The sequence below is a fragment of the Acinonyx jubatus genome, chromosome C1, assembly GCF_027475565.1.
Source record: "Acinonyx jubatus isolate Ajub_Pintada_27869175 chromosome C1, VMU_Ajub_asm_v1.0, whole genome shotgun sequence".
In the NCBI taxonomy this organism is placed as follows: Eukaryota; Metazoa; Chordata; class Mammalia; order Carnivora; family Felidae; genus Acinonyx; species Acinonyx jubatus.
In genome coordinates, this window is record NC_069381.1 from 156,839,430 (window position 1) to 156,857,506 (window position 18,077).

At 45.8% G+C, this 18,077-nt stretch overlaps 1 protein-coding gene across 1 annotated transcript; it reads left to right on the forward strand.

Moving 5' to 3' along the window:
- Positions 1 to 7,744: 7,744 nt before the first annotated feature.
- Positions 7,745 to 10,609, forward strand: SP5 (Sp5 transcription factor). Its single transcript, XM_027055518.2, has 2 exons — positions 7,745 to 8,144; positions 8,847 to 10,609. The coding sequence occupies exons 1-2, from the start codon at positions 8,094 to 8,096 to the stop codon at positions 9,993 to 9,995; spliced, it is 1,200 nt and encodes a 399-aa protein (XP_026911319.1). The 5' UTR covers positions 7,745 to 8,093; the 3' UTR covers positions 9,996 to 10,609.
- The last annotated feature ends 7,468 nt before the right edge of the window (positions 10,610 to 18,077 follow it).

The following is an 18,077-nucleotide window of genomic DNA, read 5'->3' on the forward strand; positions in this document are numbered from 1 at the left end:
GTATGGTCTTGCTCATTCTCCCACCTCTACAGTTTTTTTTAAGTTTATTTTATTTATTTATTTATTTATTTATTTATTTATTTATTTATTTATTATGAGAGGGAGTACAAGTAGGGGAGAGGCAGAGAGACAGGGGGAGAGAGAGAGAGAGAGAGAGAGAGAGAGAGAATCCCAAGCAGGCTCCCTGCTGTCAGCATGAAGCCCAATGTGGGGCTCGAACTCAGGAACCATGAGATCATGACCTGAGTCGAACTCAGCTGCTTACCAATTAAGCCACCAGGTACCCCCATCTCTACTTTTTTGGTTCCTCTTGCCTCTCTTTTCCTTTGTCTACTTTGATGGCTCTTCTCCCTTTGTCCATCCTCTAATGGTGGTTACCCCTAAATTCTATTGTAGCTTTTCTCTACCTGCTTTATCTCCACTCACTCCAATAAGCTCAATAACTCAGCCATCACTACTCACCAAGACTTCCCAAGTCCTTATCTCTAGCCCCATCACTCCTGCACTGCCCACTCCCCACATTTGCAGCTTTCTGTAAGTATTTCTCTGTGAATATCCAGCCAAAATCTTAGACTCAACAGCCCCAAACTGAATTTGGTACTTCTACTCAACTCCAAACTGTCTTCCTCCTTATACTCCCACTTTTACAGTAATTCAATCATTTTTGCTACTTCTCAGGCTAAAACCTTGTAGTCTGATATTTCAAAGCATCTTAATTGAGATATAATCATGTATCATACAATTCATCAATTTAAAGTATATGATTCAATGGCTTTTAATCTAGTCACAGAGGTGTGCAACCATCACCACAATCAATTTTAGAATATATTACCCCCACCAAGGCACCTGGATGGCTCATTCAGTTGAGCATCCTACTCTTGATGCCGGCTCAGGTCATGATCTCCCAGTTCCTGAGTTCAAGCCCCGGTTCAGGCTCTGCGCTGACAGTGCAGAACCTCCTTGGAATTCTCTCTCTCCCTCGGCCTGTGCCTCTCTCTCTCTCTCTTAAAAATAAATTAAAAACTTTAAAAAGAAAGAAAGAAAGAAAGAAAGAAAGAAAGAGAAAGAAGAAAGAGAGAAAGAAGAAAGAAAGAAAGAAAGAAAGAAAGAAAGAAAGAAAGAAAGAAAGAAAGAAAGAAAGAGGAAGGAAGGAAGGAAGGAAGGAAGGAAGGAAGGAAGGAAGGAAGGAAGGAAGGGAAAGAAAGAAAGGGGCATCTGAGTGGCTCAATCAGTTAAGCATCCAACTTCGGCTCAGGTCATGATCTTGCAGTTTGTGGGTTCAAGCCCGCATCAGGCTCTGAGCTAACAGCTCAGAGCCTGGAGCCTGCTTCGGATTCTGTGTGTGAGTGTCTCTCTCTCTCTGCCCCTCCCCCATTCATTCTCTCTCTCTCTCTCTCTCTCTCTCTCTCTCTCTCTCTCAAAATAAACATTAAAAAAAAAAGAAAAAAGCAGTCAAAAGCAGTCATTCCTTATTCTCCACCAGGCCCCCCTCCCCAACCCTCCCCTGGCAACCACTAATCTACTTTCTGTCTCTGGATTTGTCTATTCTAGACACTTCATATAAATGTAAACATACTATATGTGGTATTTTGTGACTGGCTTCTTTCACTTAGCATAATGTTTTCCAAGTTCATCCGTGTTGTAACATATCAGTATTTCATTAGTTTTTACAGCTGAATAGTATTCCATTGTAGAAATGTAACACATTTTGTTTGTCCATGCATCAGTTGGTAGACATTTGGATTGTTTCTACCTTGTAGCTATTATGAGTAGTGCTGTTGTGACATTCATAGACAGGTTTTTGTGTGGACATAGGTTTTTAATTATCTTTGATATTTATTTGGGAATAGAATTATAACTCCATGTTAAAATTTTGAGAACTGCCTAATTGCTTTTCAAAGTGGCTGTATCAGTTTACATTCCTACCAGCAGTGTATGAGGGTTCCAGTTTGGCCACATCCAACACTATCTTCTTCATGACAGCCATCCTAGTCAATGTAAATTGGTATCTCATCTGGTTTTTATTGGTATTTTAGTAATGGCTAATGATATTGAGCATATTTTTGTGTGCTTATTTGCTTTTTGTATAGGGAAAAATGTCTATTCAAATCCTTCACCTATTTTAAAATTGCATTAGTTGTATTTTTATTGCTGAGTTGCAAGAGTTCTTTATACATTATGGATACAAATCTCTTATTTGATACATAATTTGCAAATACTTTCTCCCATTCTGTGGGTTGTCTCCATTTTCATGATGGTATTTTTGGAAGCACAAAGGTCTAAATTTTGATGAAAGCCAACTTGTCTATTTTTTCTCTTGCCACAGTGCTTTTGGTGTATCTAAAAAACTGCTGCCTAACCCAATGTCAATGAAGACTTACTCCTATGTTTTCTTCTACAGGTTTTATAGTTTAACGCTTACATTTAGGTCTGTGATACGTTTAGAGTTAATTTTTTAATGTTTTTTATTTATTTTGAGAGAGAGAAAGAGACAGAGAGGGAACAAGCAGGGGAGGGGCAGAGAGAGAATCCCAAGTAGGCTCCATGCCATCAACGCAGAGCCAGATGCTGGACTAGATCCCATGAGCCATGAGACCATGACCTGAGCCAAAATCAAGAGGCTGTCACTTGCCACCCAGGTGCCCTAGAGTTAATTTTTATGTATGCTGTAAGGAAAATGCCCAACATCAATCTTTTACACATGGATATCCAGTTGTCTCCGCACCATTTTCAAAAGAGAAATCTTTTTTATTTTTCCTTTTGTTTTTACCTCTTACTTCAAATTGTCATCAAGTTTTCCCCTTTTTCTCTTTAAAATGTCTGTCACCCTTTGACTACCAGTTTCCAATCCAGGCCTTCACCACCTCACACCTAGGTAACTGCATCTGCACCTACCCTTCCAAGCTCTCAGCAAGCCAACCCCCCTAGGAAGGAAATTTAAGAACTCGAATTGAGTTCATCTTCTCAGGAGCCTACCCTAAATTCGTATTACATATAGCATCAGGGCCCATCTCCTCTCCCTGATTTCTCTAATCTAGACCTACCCTGTCTACACCAGCAAATCAAAGATGCAAAACTTCATCTTCCATGGTTATTCAGCTCCTCACTGAAAAGGGAGTTCTCTTTCCTTCCTGGCCTTTCCCCCCTCCACCATCTTCCTTTTCTATGCACCCCATGAAAACTCCATGGGTCCTTAAAGGCTCCTCCAAACCCCAGCTCCTTAATAAACCTCCCTCAAGTACTCCAGCCCTCACGAATGTTCTCCTCTGAGTCCCTACTGTATTTGTGTGCTCTGTGACACCAAACAATCACTATGCAATTGACATTGGTACACACCATTCCACTCTACCACCCAACACCAGTGAGCATTTATGGAACGGCTACTTAAGTTAACAGCACTGTGCAGGCATGATATACCATGCAAACGCAGTTTCCTCCTGCCATCAATTGGGAGAGTCGAATTGGATGAGGTAAAGGACCCCTTCTAGAATTCCACTCCCTCATCCATTATATACTGATCCAATTTTGAAGTTTAAGCTTAAAGTTAACGCAAGGTTTCCAGTTGAGCAAACTTTCCCAAGCCAAGTCACTGTTTCCCAAAGATTCCCAGCATTATAATTTCTTGCTTCTGAACGCACTCTTCTGTATTAAGGATAGAGCCCCTGTTTCAGACACAAGCTTTGGAGCGTCTGTGATTTGGTCTAGAGCTTAAACTGTGAGACTGCTCCAAATCCTAGAAATCAAAGTTAACTTAGAGAGTATCAGATTGCAACCCTTCCCCCACCACCATTAAAAAAAAAAAAACAACCTTTCAGATTGAAGAGGCAAAGTTTGATCCCTTCCACGTTGAGAGCTGAAAACAATAGCAGCTTTCTGCTCTAGCAAGACTTCAAAAGGCTGCCGAGTGACTGCTCTAAGAATACTTGGTTGTAGATGACTGAAGAAATGCACACAGCATCGCCCTGCGACTCAGTGCCCCATTAGTACGAGGGAAACTCTGACCCCTCCCCTCCCAGCACCTTAAATAAAGCAATGACTGGTACTGTATTAACTAGGTAGACAGGAACACTTGGAAGATTGAGGCTTTAGCGAGGGATGGCGAAAGGGAGGGGGGATCTGGGCAGTTAAGCAACACCTTGCTGTATACAGCCAATGAATTAAGAATTTGTTGAAATGACCTAAATAATGCATCGATTTTTAAAAAATCAACTGGCGATGGGTGACTGATCGGGTTGATTCTAGAGGCGTGGGTCCCCAGTTGTTGCCAAAAAAAAAAGAAAAAAGAAAAAAAAGAAAGAAAGAGAAAGAAATGCCCGAGGCGAGATACCAGTCTCGGGCGCGAAGTAGTGATCCAGAGTTCTCAGCAAACGCTTTTCTCTGGAATGGATCCGGAGCGTGCTGAGTAGATCCGCGTATCGCGCGAGTGCCCCTGCGGGTTCACCTACCCGCCTCTTCTCGCTGGTGGCACCTGGTCGGCGCTCGCAGCCCGCCCGCGAAGAAACTGCGACGCAAACTTCCCGGCCTCGGAGCCCTGCAGCTAGGAGAGCCACTCCACTGCGCCTGCCGCTGCGGGGAGGCTAGTATTCAACCTCCCCGCCCCCCGCCGCGGTAAAAGTTTGCTCCATATTCGCCTCTCCCCGCCCCTCCACCTCCGCCCTCCGGCTGGAGGACCACAGAGGAGTTCGTGGGTCCTCTGTGCACAAACACACCCACCAACAAAAGAAAGCCCATTAAATCTTCCCTCCTGTGAACTCGCGCCCCAGCGGATACCTCTTTGAACTGACCCCCGCCCCCGCAGCCCCCGCGCTGTCTGGGGCGCGCCCGGCCCTCCCGGGCTCACTCCTTCCCTCCCGGCTGCGCACTTTTGCAGCGCGCTTGGTCTTTGATGTTTCTTTACATTATGGCAGAGCAGCCACACGCTCTTCCCGGGCGCGGGGCTTTGTGTAACGGAACTGACATCTGGCCTTGATACCTGTATCTCTTGGTGATTGCAACAAATTTCTAAAATAAATATTGTACTTTGATCTCCGGGCATTGCATTTTTAATGGACGCTCCGAACATTACTTCATTAAGAGTAAGTTTTTCAGGAGTCCCCGACTGCAGAGGGAGGGAAGCTTAACAGCAGCTTGTAAAAGTCTTTCTCCAAACTTCAGCTCGTGCTTGGGAGGGCTGCAGTCGTGACGGGTTTTCACAAACGGAGGTAAGGCCTACAGCAAGGACTTCAACCAAGGCAAGAGAGGGCCTACTGTGCGCCCCACTGCCTTAAAGATTTTGCTTATATTACCTCTTTTAAGCCCACAAGCACTCCGTAAAATGAGCACTATTATAACCCCCATTTACCAATTGGGAAACTGAGGCACGAAGAGGCTAAGTAACTTGCTTGCCAAGGTCACCAACTAGAAAGCGGCAACTAGAAAATCTGGGTTCAGGTTTTTCGGAGTCTGACCTCTTAACCAGCAAGCACTACTCTCTTTTGCCTCCTGGCCGCTGGTGGTGGTTAAAATGGCTAATGGGGGCATCTTGGAGGAAAAAGTTTTCTCCTGTAACAACTACGCAGATGTGAATAGGCTTTTCTTGCGTTTGTGTTAAAATAGTGAACATATTCGGCAAACAGACTGCTTTCCAGCCTGCTTGGCCCAGACCGGCCTGACTCTAGGGGACAGAGGGGTTTGAAGAACTGAAAGGAGCCGGAGAAGAAACACTCTAAGGGACGAGACTTGCTTGACAGTTCGGACGTGTGCGCCACCAAACTCCCTGGCCTCTGATTTGCATCCGAGAATGGGCATCTTCGGGTCCCAGGCTTCACGGGGACTCAACCCGTGGATGAGGCGTGGAAAGGGGTACGATTGCCAGGCCATGGAGCAAAACACTAAGTTCCCTCCCCTTCCCGGCTCCCAGAGTACCTGGACCTCATCTTCGGGAGCTTTGGCCAAGTGAGCTGTATGGTGGTCACTGCTCATCCTTCCTGGGTTAACACCTTGGCGGGGGGGGGGGGGGGGGAGGACAGCGGGGGGGCGTGCTTGCTCATAGTATTTGGTCCGCAGGTGGCCCACTCTTCTTCCGCATGATGTTTCTATTTCGAAGACAGGCCCTGGGCTCGGGGAAATGTATGTCTGGTGGGCGTAGCATCCCGACCCCTGATGGGAATGCAGAAGGCACCAGGATACAGCCCAGTCTCCGAATCAGAAGTCTGCTGGAGTTGGGCTAACCGCGGGCGCCGCACCACGAGTTGGACCACACGGTCAGTCCTCCCTTCAGTCCTGGCCACGCGCAGGAAGGCCGGACGCAAGAAAGCTCAAAGAGCCCCCGCACAGCCGGCGGCCTCGGAGAGAGGAGCCCGTGTCTGCGGGGAGGCCGGGCGTGGAGCGCGGTCCGCCAAGCCCAGGCGGCCTGCTCGGTTGCACCGCCACGTGAGCGGCGGCAGCCTGCGGGAGGCCTCAGCTGCCCTTCCGGCCCTTAATCCCCTCCAGTGCCCTGAGGACTCCGCGGTTTTCCGCCCGCCTCCTCCTCCTCCCGCGACCCCTTGCTCCCCGGTGCGGAGATCCCTGCGTCCGCACCGACTTGGCAGGACGTGCCTGGAGCCCGGGCCGGACATGGGCAGGTGGCCGACCGTCCTTCCGCGGCCGGGCATGCGGGCGGGCCAGCGAGGGTTCAGGGTGAGCTTTTCCCTAACCCGGCGCGCACGCCCCGCGCCTGAACTTTCTTCTCTTTACAAAGGTGACGGGAACAACAGTTTTTATCGACTTTTCTTTCCGGTTAAAGGGCCTCCCTCGTACTGTTTGTGGTTTGTTGGACAACAAAAGGTTTCCTCGACCGCGCCTTACTTTTTCCAAGTAGTTCCCCGGTAGGTGTGTGCGGCTTGCAAAGAGCGCTCACTCGCCGGACGGGGCTTGGAGGGAGAAATTGCCGGCACTGCGGGAGGCTTCGGTGGGGGCCAATAGCGGTCCGCTGCTTGCCCGGCCCTTCGCGGTTGTCCAGGGCTGCCTGCCTGAAGAGAGAAGAGCGACGTACAGTTTTTTCCTCTGGTGTATATCATGGGTTGCTCTGGGTGTCCTGCCAAGCTCAGCTGTGGTGGTAAGCGCGGTCCGGTGTTTTTCCCAGGCTCACTATTTGCAAAAGTTGTGGCCCAAGAAAACTTCCAGGTCGCCAGCAGGAATGTCACAAGAGAGCTACAGTGGCTTGTCAGGCGGGCGGCCCAGGAGCGTGCGCGCTACCCACCGCCGCCCTGGGCGGCCGCCTGGCCCCGCCCCGGGTCAGAACCCTGCCCGCGGCTCCACCGCGACGGGCGGGGGTAGAGGGCACGCGGCCGGCCCGGCGAGGTGCGTCCCACGCTCCGCCCCGGGAATTCCCTGGGGCCCGCGGTGTGCGCAGGCTGCTGGGTGTGCTGTTCCGGTGCGGGGTGTGTAAGTACTGGAGGAGGGGGGAATTACCCTCATCTCAGTCTCAAAGTCCCTCGCCCTGAAGCCAAAGGCAGATTTCTCTGGAGATAACAAAGACACTTTGTCACTTTGGGCGCTGCCTCGGTGCAAATCTTTAATTGCAAGGGAGTTGCGGGACGGGGGAGGAGGATCGAGTGTCTCAAGCAACCCAAGCGCGGGTCTCCAGGCGGCAAGGCCCCCTTTGATCAGGAAAATCCAATTATTTGTGTATATACATTTCCCACATAGTGATTACTTCATTAATTGTCCCGCCTTTATCTCCTCCCTTCCCATCCCCCCTAATAATCAGTTCTTTTATCCCGACCAACAAACACACCATAGGAGCTTTGTGGATTCAAAGGATTTGCTTTCGCTTCTGAAAGAGCCGCTATTCTTTGATGATTGGGTAGCGGCAAACTTCAAAGCCATAAATCTTCCCTCTGACTGGCTGGCGGCCCAGCAAAGTCCTTATCAAATTCTTGGAGGTGATCCTGAAGCGCTCAGACCGCGCGCGGGGCGAGCGAGCGGGGCGCGGCGAGAGGCGCAGGCGGGAGGGCCCCGGAGCGCAGAGAGGGCGCCGGGGAGGGACGCTGGGCGGCCGTTCGTCCTCGCCTTCGGGTCTCCATGCCTCGGCAGCGCCCAGCTCCGCAGCCAACGGCCCGAAAGCTGTAGCTATGGCCGCCGTGGCCGTCCTCCGGAACGACTCGCTGCAGGCCTTCCTCCAGGTCAGGTCTGGGCTCGGAGGGAGATAGGGAAAGGTGGGAAGGGTCGCGTCCGGATCGATCGTGGTACTCTGTGCACCCTGAATCTCAAAGGGACCCTGTTCGGTGGATGCAGCTGGAGTCAGACCTAGTGGTGCCCACGTCAACTTCGCACCTAACCTTGGTGTCTAGAGTGTGGCCTTTGGGGGAGGGACGCGCGGATCCGAGGGTTGTTTGGGCTTGCGAGTTTGGCCAAGAACAGGGCCCGAGCTCACCCTGCTGGGGCCCTCCCGCTGAATTTCAGGCTGAGGCGGGCGTAGGAGGAGCTCGAGAGTAGCTTAAAAGGTAGGAGGGAGGGCGGATAGGCCGCTGGTCTGTGGGTGTTTCCACACCCTTTCTGACCGCGGAGGCCGGAGCGGCCCGTCGGATCCTTCTCCCCTCCCACCGTGTGCCTGCTTCCTCTGAGTCTGGATGGCGTCTCTTTGCACCAAGTAGTTTAACAGGAAGCGCTCGAGCGCTCCGCGTTCAGGTAGCGCAGGCTCCAAAAGTTAACGGTACTGGTGGGTGCGTGCGGGGGTGCGGTGGGTGGGGGGAGGGACAGCCGGTACTTGGGAGGGGCGGTGATATAATAGCTGGTGTGGGGGTGGCGGGCCGGCCTGAAGACCGCGCTTGGAGCGCTAACCTTTTGTCTCCTCTCCGCCCTCCCCGCCGCCGCCGCCCATGCAGGACCGCACCCCCAGCGCCTCCCCGGACCTGGGAAAGCACTCGCCCCTGGCGCTGCTAGCCGCCACCTGTAGCCGTATAGGCCAGCCGGGAGCCGCTGCGCCCCCGGACTTCCTGCAGGTGCCCTACGACCCCGCGCTGGGCTCGCCCTCCAGGCTCTTTCACCCGTGGACCGCCGACATGCCCGCGCACTCACCGGGCGCGCTGCCGCCTCCGCACCCCAGCCTGGGCCTGACGCCGCAGAAGACGCACCTGCAGCCGTCCTTTGGGGCGGCTCACGAGCTGCCGCTCACACCCCCTGCCGACCCCTCGTACCCCTACGAGTTCTCACCCGTCAAGATGCTGCCCTCGAGCATGGCGGCGCTGCCCGCCAGCTGCGCGCCTGCCTACGTGCCCTACCCTACCCAGGCGGCGCTGCCGCCCGGCTACTCCAACCTGCTGCCCCCGCCGCCCCCACCACCGCCACCCACGTGCCGCCAGCTGTCTCCCAACCCAGCCCCCGACGACCTCCCGTGGTGGAGTATCCCGCAGGCGGGGACCGGTCCGGGGACCTCCGGGGTTCCGGGGGGCGGCCTCTCCGGCGCCTGCGCCGGGGGCCCGCACGCACCTCGCTTCCCCGCCTCAGCGGCCGCCGCCGCCGCGGCCGCCGCCGCCGCCGCCCTGCAGCGGGGCCTGGTGTTGGGCCCGTCGGACTTTGCGCAGTACCAGAGCCAGATCGCTGCGCTGCTGCAGACCAAGGCCCCCCTGGCGGCCACGGCCAGGAGGTGCCGCCGCTGCCGCTGCCCCAACTGCCAGGCGGCTGGCAGCGCCCCCGAGGCAGAGCCGGGCAAGAAGAAGCAGCACGTATGCCACGTGCCGGGCTGCGGCAAGGTGTACGGCAAGACGTCGCACCTCAAGGCGCACCTGCGCTGGCACACGGGCGAGCGGCCCTTCGTGTGCAACTGGCTCTTTTGCGGCAAGAGCTTCACGCGCTCGGATGAGCTGCAGCGGCACCTGCGGACTCACACCGGCGAGAAGCGCTTCGCCTGCCCAGAGTGCGGAAAGCGCTTCATGCGCAGCGACCACCTCGCCAAGCACGTCAAGACGCACCAGAATAAGAAGCTCAAAGTTGCCGAGGCCGGGGTCAAGCGGGAAGACCCGCGGGACCTGTGAGCCTACCGCGGGGCGACTCGAGGCCTCTCCCGCCTGGGACTCCCTTCCCAGCCCCTCTTTGGGGAGGTTCCGGAGCTCTGTGGGCAGCTGGCGGAGGGAAGACCCAACAGGCTCTTGCGTCTTCCTTCTGCCCTCCTCCCAAAGCAACGCCCGGCTCCCAGCTTCCCTGGCCCGGCCTTCGGACAGGGACCCTGTGCCCCGGAGGAACAGGGGAAGTAGGGTGAGGAGCACTGCGTCACGCCAGGGCGGTTTCAAGCTCTTAACCATTCCCACCGTCTAGGAGATCTACAGTTTGGGGGGACCACACTGGGCTGACCTTGTATATAGGAAACACTGTTGAGTTAAAGCAGAAGGACCTTGGGAGATTTGAAATTGTGCTTGCTTTTTTTTTTTTCTTTCTTTTTTTTTTTTTGCTAGGACCCGTCCGGGCTTTGTACAGGTTATTTAATAGCTTTGTTAAAGAATAATTATAATAATTATAACGTTAATAAAAATGTTACTTTTGTCCTCAGCTCCATGCAGAGCTACAGCATGAAATGTCTCTGTAAAGCAATCCGCAGTTGCAGCGTGAAAATAAATACGTTAACTCTGGGGTCACCTCGGGACCCGGCTGAGCCAGTCTCATTTGATCTTTTCTTCTTCGGGGAGGCTTTACCAAACGGTCAGATTTCACCGAGAAGACGGTTCCTGTAGACTGCATGTGGGGAGGTTTCTTTGCTTTAGAAGGGTCTGGGAAGGTGTGTTGGGTGCATGGATGGAAGAAGAAGGGCAGGGTCAGTTTTGCGGTAAAGAGGGATAGGGCAAGATTTTCCAGTCACACCTTGAGTTTCTCATGCGGCCTTAGGACTTGACCGGAGACTGTCGGGCTTCTCTTAAAAGTTTGATACCTGCTGTACATACAATGGACCTTATGTTATCTGGCGAATTCGTGGCTTTCCATTTGGTGGTACTCTAGGGACAGAGGTCACACGGAGCTGTGCTCCCTCCTGGCAGTGGGTTATGCAGGTGTTTGGAGAGATGCTGGAGACTCAAGGATTTGTTCACAGATGAGATTCCGGAGAGTTACAGAGAAACTGGGGGCCCTTCTTCAGGTTGGTCTTTCCCCCAGGAAAGAAGCTGTCACCTCAATCCTCTTGTTTTGCTTCTTTTCTTCTTCATTGTGCTGTGAAAATCTGAAGAGTCTTGTTTCACAACAGACACTTAGAGATCTTCTGGCTGGGCCTGGAAGTTTTTAGATCCACTTTGTATCTTGGGATTTTGGGTTTTTTTATTCATTGAAGTTGACCAGGATTTGCTCAGGGAGGAACCAGGAATACTCATAGGTAGGTTTCTCGCCTGTCTCTAAAAAAGTTTACAAGTGTTTTTTCAAGTGTCTTGACTCAGCTGACTCCTGGATGTTTGCGTATATTTGAGTTTTTAAACCTGAAACTGACATCTTAATCTTAATAATTATCTTAATAATAAGATAATCTGATTTAGAATTATCAAAGAACAGAAAATGTTCTAAATTTTGTTAATATGTTAAGCTGGCCTCATTAATGCCAGATTTCAGTGGAACTGAATAGTCTTCATGGTAGCAGAAGTGTATATAAATTGATAGGATTTCACAGTTTACAAACTTCTATTTGAAGTCAAACTGAAGGGTAAATTCTTAAAAGCTAGGAAGGTTGTGCTTGAGACTTACAGTATAAAGTAAAACACAGACATCAACATAATAGAGATGAAATTACTTTCATATTCCTAAGAAATGACATTTTACTCTAATTTGAGACAAGGTAGTAAAAGAATATTCAAATCATCGTGGAGATAGGCCTTAGAACCAGTTGTTCTCATTAGAGATTTTGAAACTGTTTAATGATAGATTGGAACGGGAGTCTTCAGGCTTCTCTACCTGGGAAGGATAGTTTGCTTAGCTAAATTTTCAAGACTGACAGGTTTGCTAGCAATAGTAATAAGAAAGTTGCTACGCAGTTACAGTAATACACATCTAGGTGTGTGGTCTTAATCTAAACCCAGATTCTTGAGAATCATTTCTATGAAGAGTTACAGAAACTCACATCAGAGCCAGAAAAGATTTTTTTTTTTTTTTTTTTTTTTTTTTTTGCAGATAGTAGGGAAAGAGAAATCCTGGTAGAGTGGAAAGACCAAGGGCTTTGGACTCAAAAGTTAAAGTGATTCGCTCATTCAAAAGAGAATGCCCTTGGTGAAAAAAGAAAAATGGCAAGTTTGAAATGAGCCTGCTGGCTATTACTGATGGCTGTGATCCTTTAGTATCTAAACAGATGCAGTGTTGAAGGTAAAGTTTCCTTCTAAGTTTAACTTTATGATTGCCAAGAGAACTGGATAAAACATACGGAACGTATCTAAAAATACGATATATAAAAAATTTAAAAGCAGAGCAGTCATTTGATGACAAAATAACCTTCTTATGTTTTCACTTGGTTAAACCTACAAGCTTAAAAAGTATGGTAAAAGTACAGTTTTTAGGCTAACTTGGTACCACGGAAAGAGCGTTCTTTATCCTACCACTGAACATTTGTGTTCCAGTTACTTTAGAACAAAATGCTCATGCCATTGTCCAAGTGGAAGCAAGGAAGCCACAATGATGTGATGTTATTGTCCAAGTGTAGGAAACCGTTTCATGTCTACACTGAAAAATAAGCTAATGAATCAGAAATATAAGTTTGACTGCAAAAATGTATTCGATTGTATAAACTGTTAAAATGTGAACTGCTAATGCATGGTCTGTTTCATAAAACTGCAATCAGTACCACTTAGGACTTTAAAGACTATTTTAAGATAAACCAATATGCAGAAAGAATATGCATAAGTATGTACAATTAAGCACAGTTTGCAGAAAATTTAATAAAATTTAAAGTAAGAGAAGTTCAGTGCTCGCTTGGGCAGCACAGAAACAAATTACCATTACACGTAAACTAAAAGTTATTTTTTATTTAGAGTTTTGCTAACATCAAAAAGGAAAGTTTAATCTACCAACCAAATTCAAGGCTTTACTTAAAGACCCTAGCACCCAATTCAATTAAGTTTTAAAAATTAATTGAAGAGAATATGTTAATGATGGTCTCATATACATTTTTGAAGCAATGGTTTTAGTAGCATGCAAACAACAGTATCATTTTAGAAAATTCTAAAATTAATGTGATATGATTATTTTGAATCTAACAATTGATGAATGAACCGTTTTGATCAAGAACTTAGAAACATGGAGAAATTGACTTATCAGTTATTTAGGTAGCTCTGAAATGTGTGTTTCTAAACTTGTTAACAATACTCCACAGTTTTCTCAAGGGAAAATTGTGTAAATTTTACCTTCAGCTGACCGCTAATTTGTAATGAATGGAAGTAAATTATGTTAAAGAAAATACAACTGTATTATTTACTGTGTTAGTCTAGTTTCAGATAGAATTTAAATCTTAAAACCATGTTATGAATATTGTTTTAAATTATTTTGCTGTAAGTCAACCAAAAAAGACATAGCCATTAAAAACTAATCTTGATGAGCATGCTTCTTGCAGAAACCTACTTGAAACAATGACATTTGTAGAAAAGGCAGTTTTTCACCCTACTTTGTACTCTGTTCTAATACTATAGGTTTTTCAGTAATCTGTTTAAAGCTGAACCTTTAGTGTTTCCCATCTATATTGGTTTTGCTGTGAGAGTGTCACAGAATGTTACTATAGTGGTAGCTATGACTTCATATTCATGTAAACACCTAGTAAGCTGTTTAGGGCTCTAAAATTGCAAACCACTTTTACTTGCCTTAGCTCTTCACGGTAAATATATACAAGTTGAGATACATTGATATCACACTGGGAAATGAACTGTGTTGCATAATGAGATTCAACCTTCAAGTTTTGTTTTTCTAGTAAGTGGAATTACGGTTTGCTAATATCCCAAATTGAGAGCTACTCAAAATAGGTAATATGAATGTTCTATCAGATATCACTACCTACCTCTGGTCTGCATGATAGAGAGGGACTTTAAAACAGTATGAAACCCAGGGCAGCTTTGAAATAAGGATATGTGCCAGCATAGTTTGATGCAACAGGAAAAAGTAAGGAAAAAATCTAGACAGAAAGATGTATTTTGGCAATGAAATCTTTACTTAGATTAATACAACAAAAGGACGCGTTTCATCATTGGGCCACCGTAATGGTAACCTGATCAATGTGGTATCCAATATACATAAACAGTACATCTTTCTCTGGTGACGTTCAGACTCAGCACATTTTTGCATAAAGATCTTTGTGTCAATCGCTCCTCCCCCACTTGTTTTTAAAGAATCTGCAATGTTTCAAATTAGTTTATGGACATTGTAAAACAACTTACATAGTGTTACTATAACAAATAAGTCATACTGTTCAACAAAGATGTAATCAGTTTATGGGCCATCACAACTTTTTTTGATAGTTTCAGTTTTACTATTTCAACTTGTTACCAGTTAGAGATTTGCATGTGATGATTGATATAGTATATACATTTTCATGCTGACATTTTGATGACTTCCCTTTCTAGACTTTATATACTTTTCCTTCCATGTCGTTAGTGATTATGCTGAAGCAGAATCCCCAGTGGGGTATGTGACACTTAATTCGTAATTTAGTTCATGCACGTGAACTGCAGTTTCTGCACAGCACATAATAAACTAGATTAACTAATATATTTTGGTTGCCTACCTAATACCAAAATCCAATTCAGGGGAAATAAATCAAGTTCCTAGTTTGATACATGGATAATCCGCAGCTTTCACTTTTCAAAAGTTGTTTCAACCTTATGAAGATTCAGGCCACCTATTATGAGGTGGTTGGGTTTTTTAACTCAAAACTATTCATCTAATTTTTTTCATTACTTGTCAAAATTCTAACATCAAAAATATACTAAAATCCTCCGAAGTCTAAGGCAGGAAGGAGATGTTACCTGGCTTTTTAATAAAAAACTCTTCAGTCATACGGGTGCTCTCTAATGATTTTGTGTTTAGCATAATCTAAAACACAGATGGAAAACATCTGGCCCTCAGCTCAATTTCATCCAATTCACAAGGCAAATATCAAAGCTGAATCCCCATTTATACTTACGGTGGGGAAAATGTGTCCTAATTTGAAAAGTATTTGGTGGCAATTTCCTAAAGTCTGCATAAGGTACCAGGAAAGCTTATTTCTCTTATTTCTGTCTTTGCGAGTTTTATTCTTAAATTCTGTATTCTGTTTTCTTTTTCCATTTCTGTATGCCTCTTGACTTGTGGATGTCACGTGTCTTCTATGTATCCATGGTCATCTCTAGCATGGAAACTCATTAAGTGTCACATGTCTCTCTTCCTTTGCTCAAAGTATTTATGCCCATTATTTGATTTTGCTCCCTAGAATGCAGAACTTGACAGGGTTCTAAACCATAGCTTTTTTAAATCTGTTGTAATTTTAATAGACATTTACGTTTCTTGGTCTAAAGTTTATATGTGAATGAATTAAATTTATAGTTCTATTTGTAGGTTCATGTTTTATTTATGTAGTACATGGCTGTTGTTTACTGTGGCTTTGTGAGCATCAGTGGGAAAACATATTTTCATCACAGTTGAAAGTAAAATTGTAAAGTATGATAGAGGATTATGGTTTGAAACAGTCCCAGGTTGGATAGATTTTAATTAGTAAAAAGCATACAAGAGAAATAGATTACCTAAATCTGTAAACATAGCCCTTTATTTACTTGAGCTAAAGTTTTAATGAAGGGGGGTGTGAACTATGACCTGTAAGCATTTAGCTATTTATATTCCTTACTGAGGTTATTATATTTGATGGAGACTTCTTTTTCTCTCAAAGGCTTTATTCTTTTTTGATCCGTGATGAAGTCCATATCATTTCTTGCTAGTATCACAATAACTGCCAAGGAAGTCATTGTGGTAACAGATTTTGTGCTGAGCCTGGGTTTGGAGGAGAAAGCTGCTAAGTTGTTTGCTTCATCCGTCATGATTCAGGCATGTCGATGGCAAGTCTGTGTGCCCTGAGCAGCTGGTAGCTGGAAGTTGTGGGCTGTAGCTGCCCCTTAGCTTCTGTAGCAGGGAGAGTTAGAAATAGGGGAAAAGGAAACAGCCATGGGAAATAACATGACCATGGGGGAATAACAGACATTTGGAATACCCTGTTTAGACAGGCTTTATTTCTAAAGGGGTTGAATAGGATTGCATAGAAGCTGAAGGTTGCTTTTTTTTTTTTTTTTTTAAACCAAAGGTGAGTGTGAGTAGACTGTAAGGAAGATGTGAGCCTTGACTGAGGACGTGTACACTTGGATGATCTTTATGGTCTCTTCCAAAGCTGAAGATCTAAAATCTGTAAGTCAAAAAATTCAAATCTATTTGATTATGGCTACTAAAAATGCAACAATCGTATGAATATTTCTGGCAATGTGGCATCTGATTCGAGAAATCCAGTTCTTGGAGATATAGTTTATTCTTAAGTAGTTGAAGGTATTAAAGGGAAGCAAAGGTGACTGAGGGTAAATCAACCTCTATTTGAGTAATATCAGAAGTTAGTCCCAGACCTTGACATTGGCTTTTAAAGATAACAGTTCTGGGCCGGTCAGTCTTTGTAAGTGCTGTATTATTATGCATGTTCCCAAGTCCTGTTTCTATGTACAGAAATCTCACAGTAAAATGACAGGATTCAAAAATATAGGTAACTTACCAATGATTAAGTAGATGTAATTATTTAGATTTATATTAAGCTGAAAGAAACTGTTATTTCCCCAAACCGTCAAAGTCAGTTAAAATAATATGTACAGTTAAGAATATGCGAGCTGCATACTTAATTCAGTATTTATTATTTATGGATATTAGATGTAGAAAACTAGGTATGAAACAAATTCAAAACATGTATACATAACTAAATTCAATTCACCAAAGAATTATTTGATGTCTACAAGATGTAAGGTACGATGAGGCTTCAAAGATGAACACAATCTTTCAAAGAGCTCAGAGTAGTAAAACAGATAAGACTTCTACACAAATGAGTGTAATACAAGGCCTATCTCATGCTAAAAGTGGCCAAGGTACTACGAAATTTCTAGTAAAACACAAAGGAAAAAGAAATTGCTTCAGGCAAAACAGTGATAAAATATTTGCTGCCATAAATGAGTATTATGCTTTCAAAAACAATGCCCAAGTTGCCTCTGGAGCATTCAGAATCCAATTTGGTTTTTGCGTGGGAGCTGAGAGTTCAAGACAGCGTGGTCCCCAGACTGGCAGCATTAGCATCACTTGGGAACTTGTCTGAAATGCAAATCCTTGTGTCCAATTCCAAGTTACTAAATCAGAAACTCTGGGAATGCGGCCCAGCAATCTGCGTTTACTCCAGGTGATTCTGCTCCACACTAAAGTTTGAGAACCACTGGCTTAGGAAACTGCATATTTAATCATAAGATTAACCTATAGAAAGTAAATAAACTCTAGCTGAAAACATTTCTCACAAGCTACTCTGAAAAAGGGGAGAATGGAAAAACCACTTGGCTGAAACCTCTCACCCAAGTGAGAAACTCAGCTGAGAATCTTCTAGCTCCATGAAAATACAGCAGTGGGTCTTAAAGAGTGATTCTTACATGCACGTTAAATAATTATGTTGACAATTTCCTTTTATGGTATTTAATACAAATAGACTTACTTTTTTTTAATAAATGGTATATTTTATATGTTAGTGGGATTTTTCTCAGAAAGTAGAACAGTGACTTTTAGCAACATCTGTTGTCTTAAAAAGGAATACTCAGCTACCTGAGCCATTTGGGTTTTTAGTGTCATCAGATGACTCATAACTAATTATACCAGGGAACATATAAACTTCACCACTGCAACCAAAAAATACATATACACCCTATGCTGCAGAAATACAGTGATGACACTTCCAAAACACAAGCCCAGTTTGCTTTGAACTTCTCTTTTGTTAAAATCGCTTTTTAGAACTACCAACAGGGAATTGCAGAACCCTGGGGCTTCTCTGTGGAGCCCAAACTTAGGAGGTTATAGATATTTATCTAAACCTAGAATCTTCACTTCCCCTGGTTATCACTGCAGTCCTCATT

Bases quoted from the DNA above. Each gene is read 5' to 3' on its own strand.
- SP5 (XM_027055518.2), top strand. From the start codon at position 8,094: ATGGCCGCCGTGGCCGTCCTCCGGAACGACTCGCTGCAGGCCTTCCTC. The intron at 8,145-8,846 runs GTCAGGTCTGGG...CCGCCCATGCAG, and splicing joins CGCTGCAGGCCTTCCTCCAG to GACCGCACCCCCAGCGCCTC.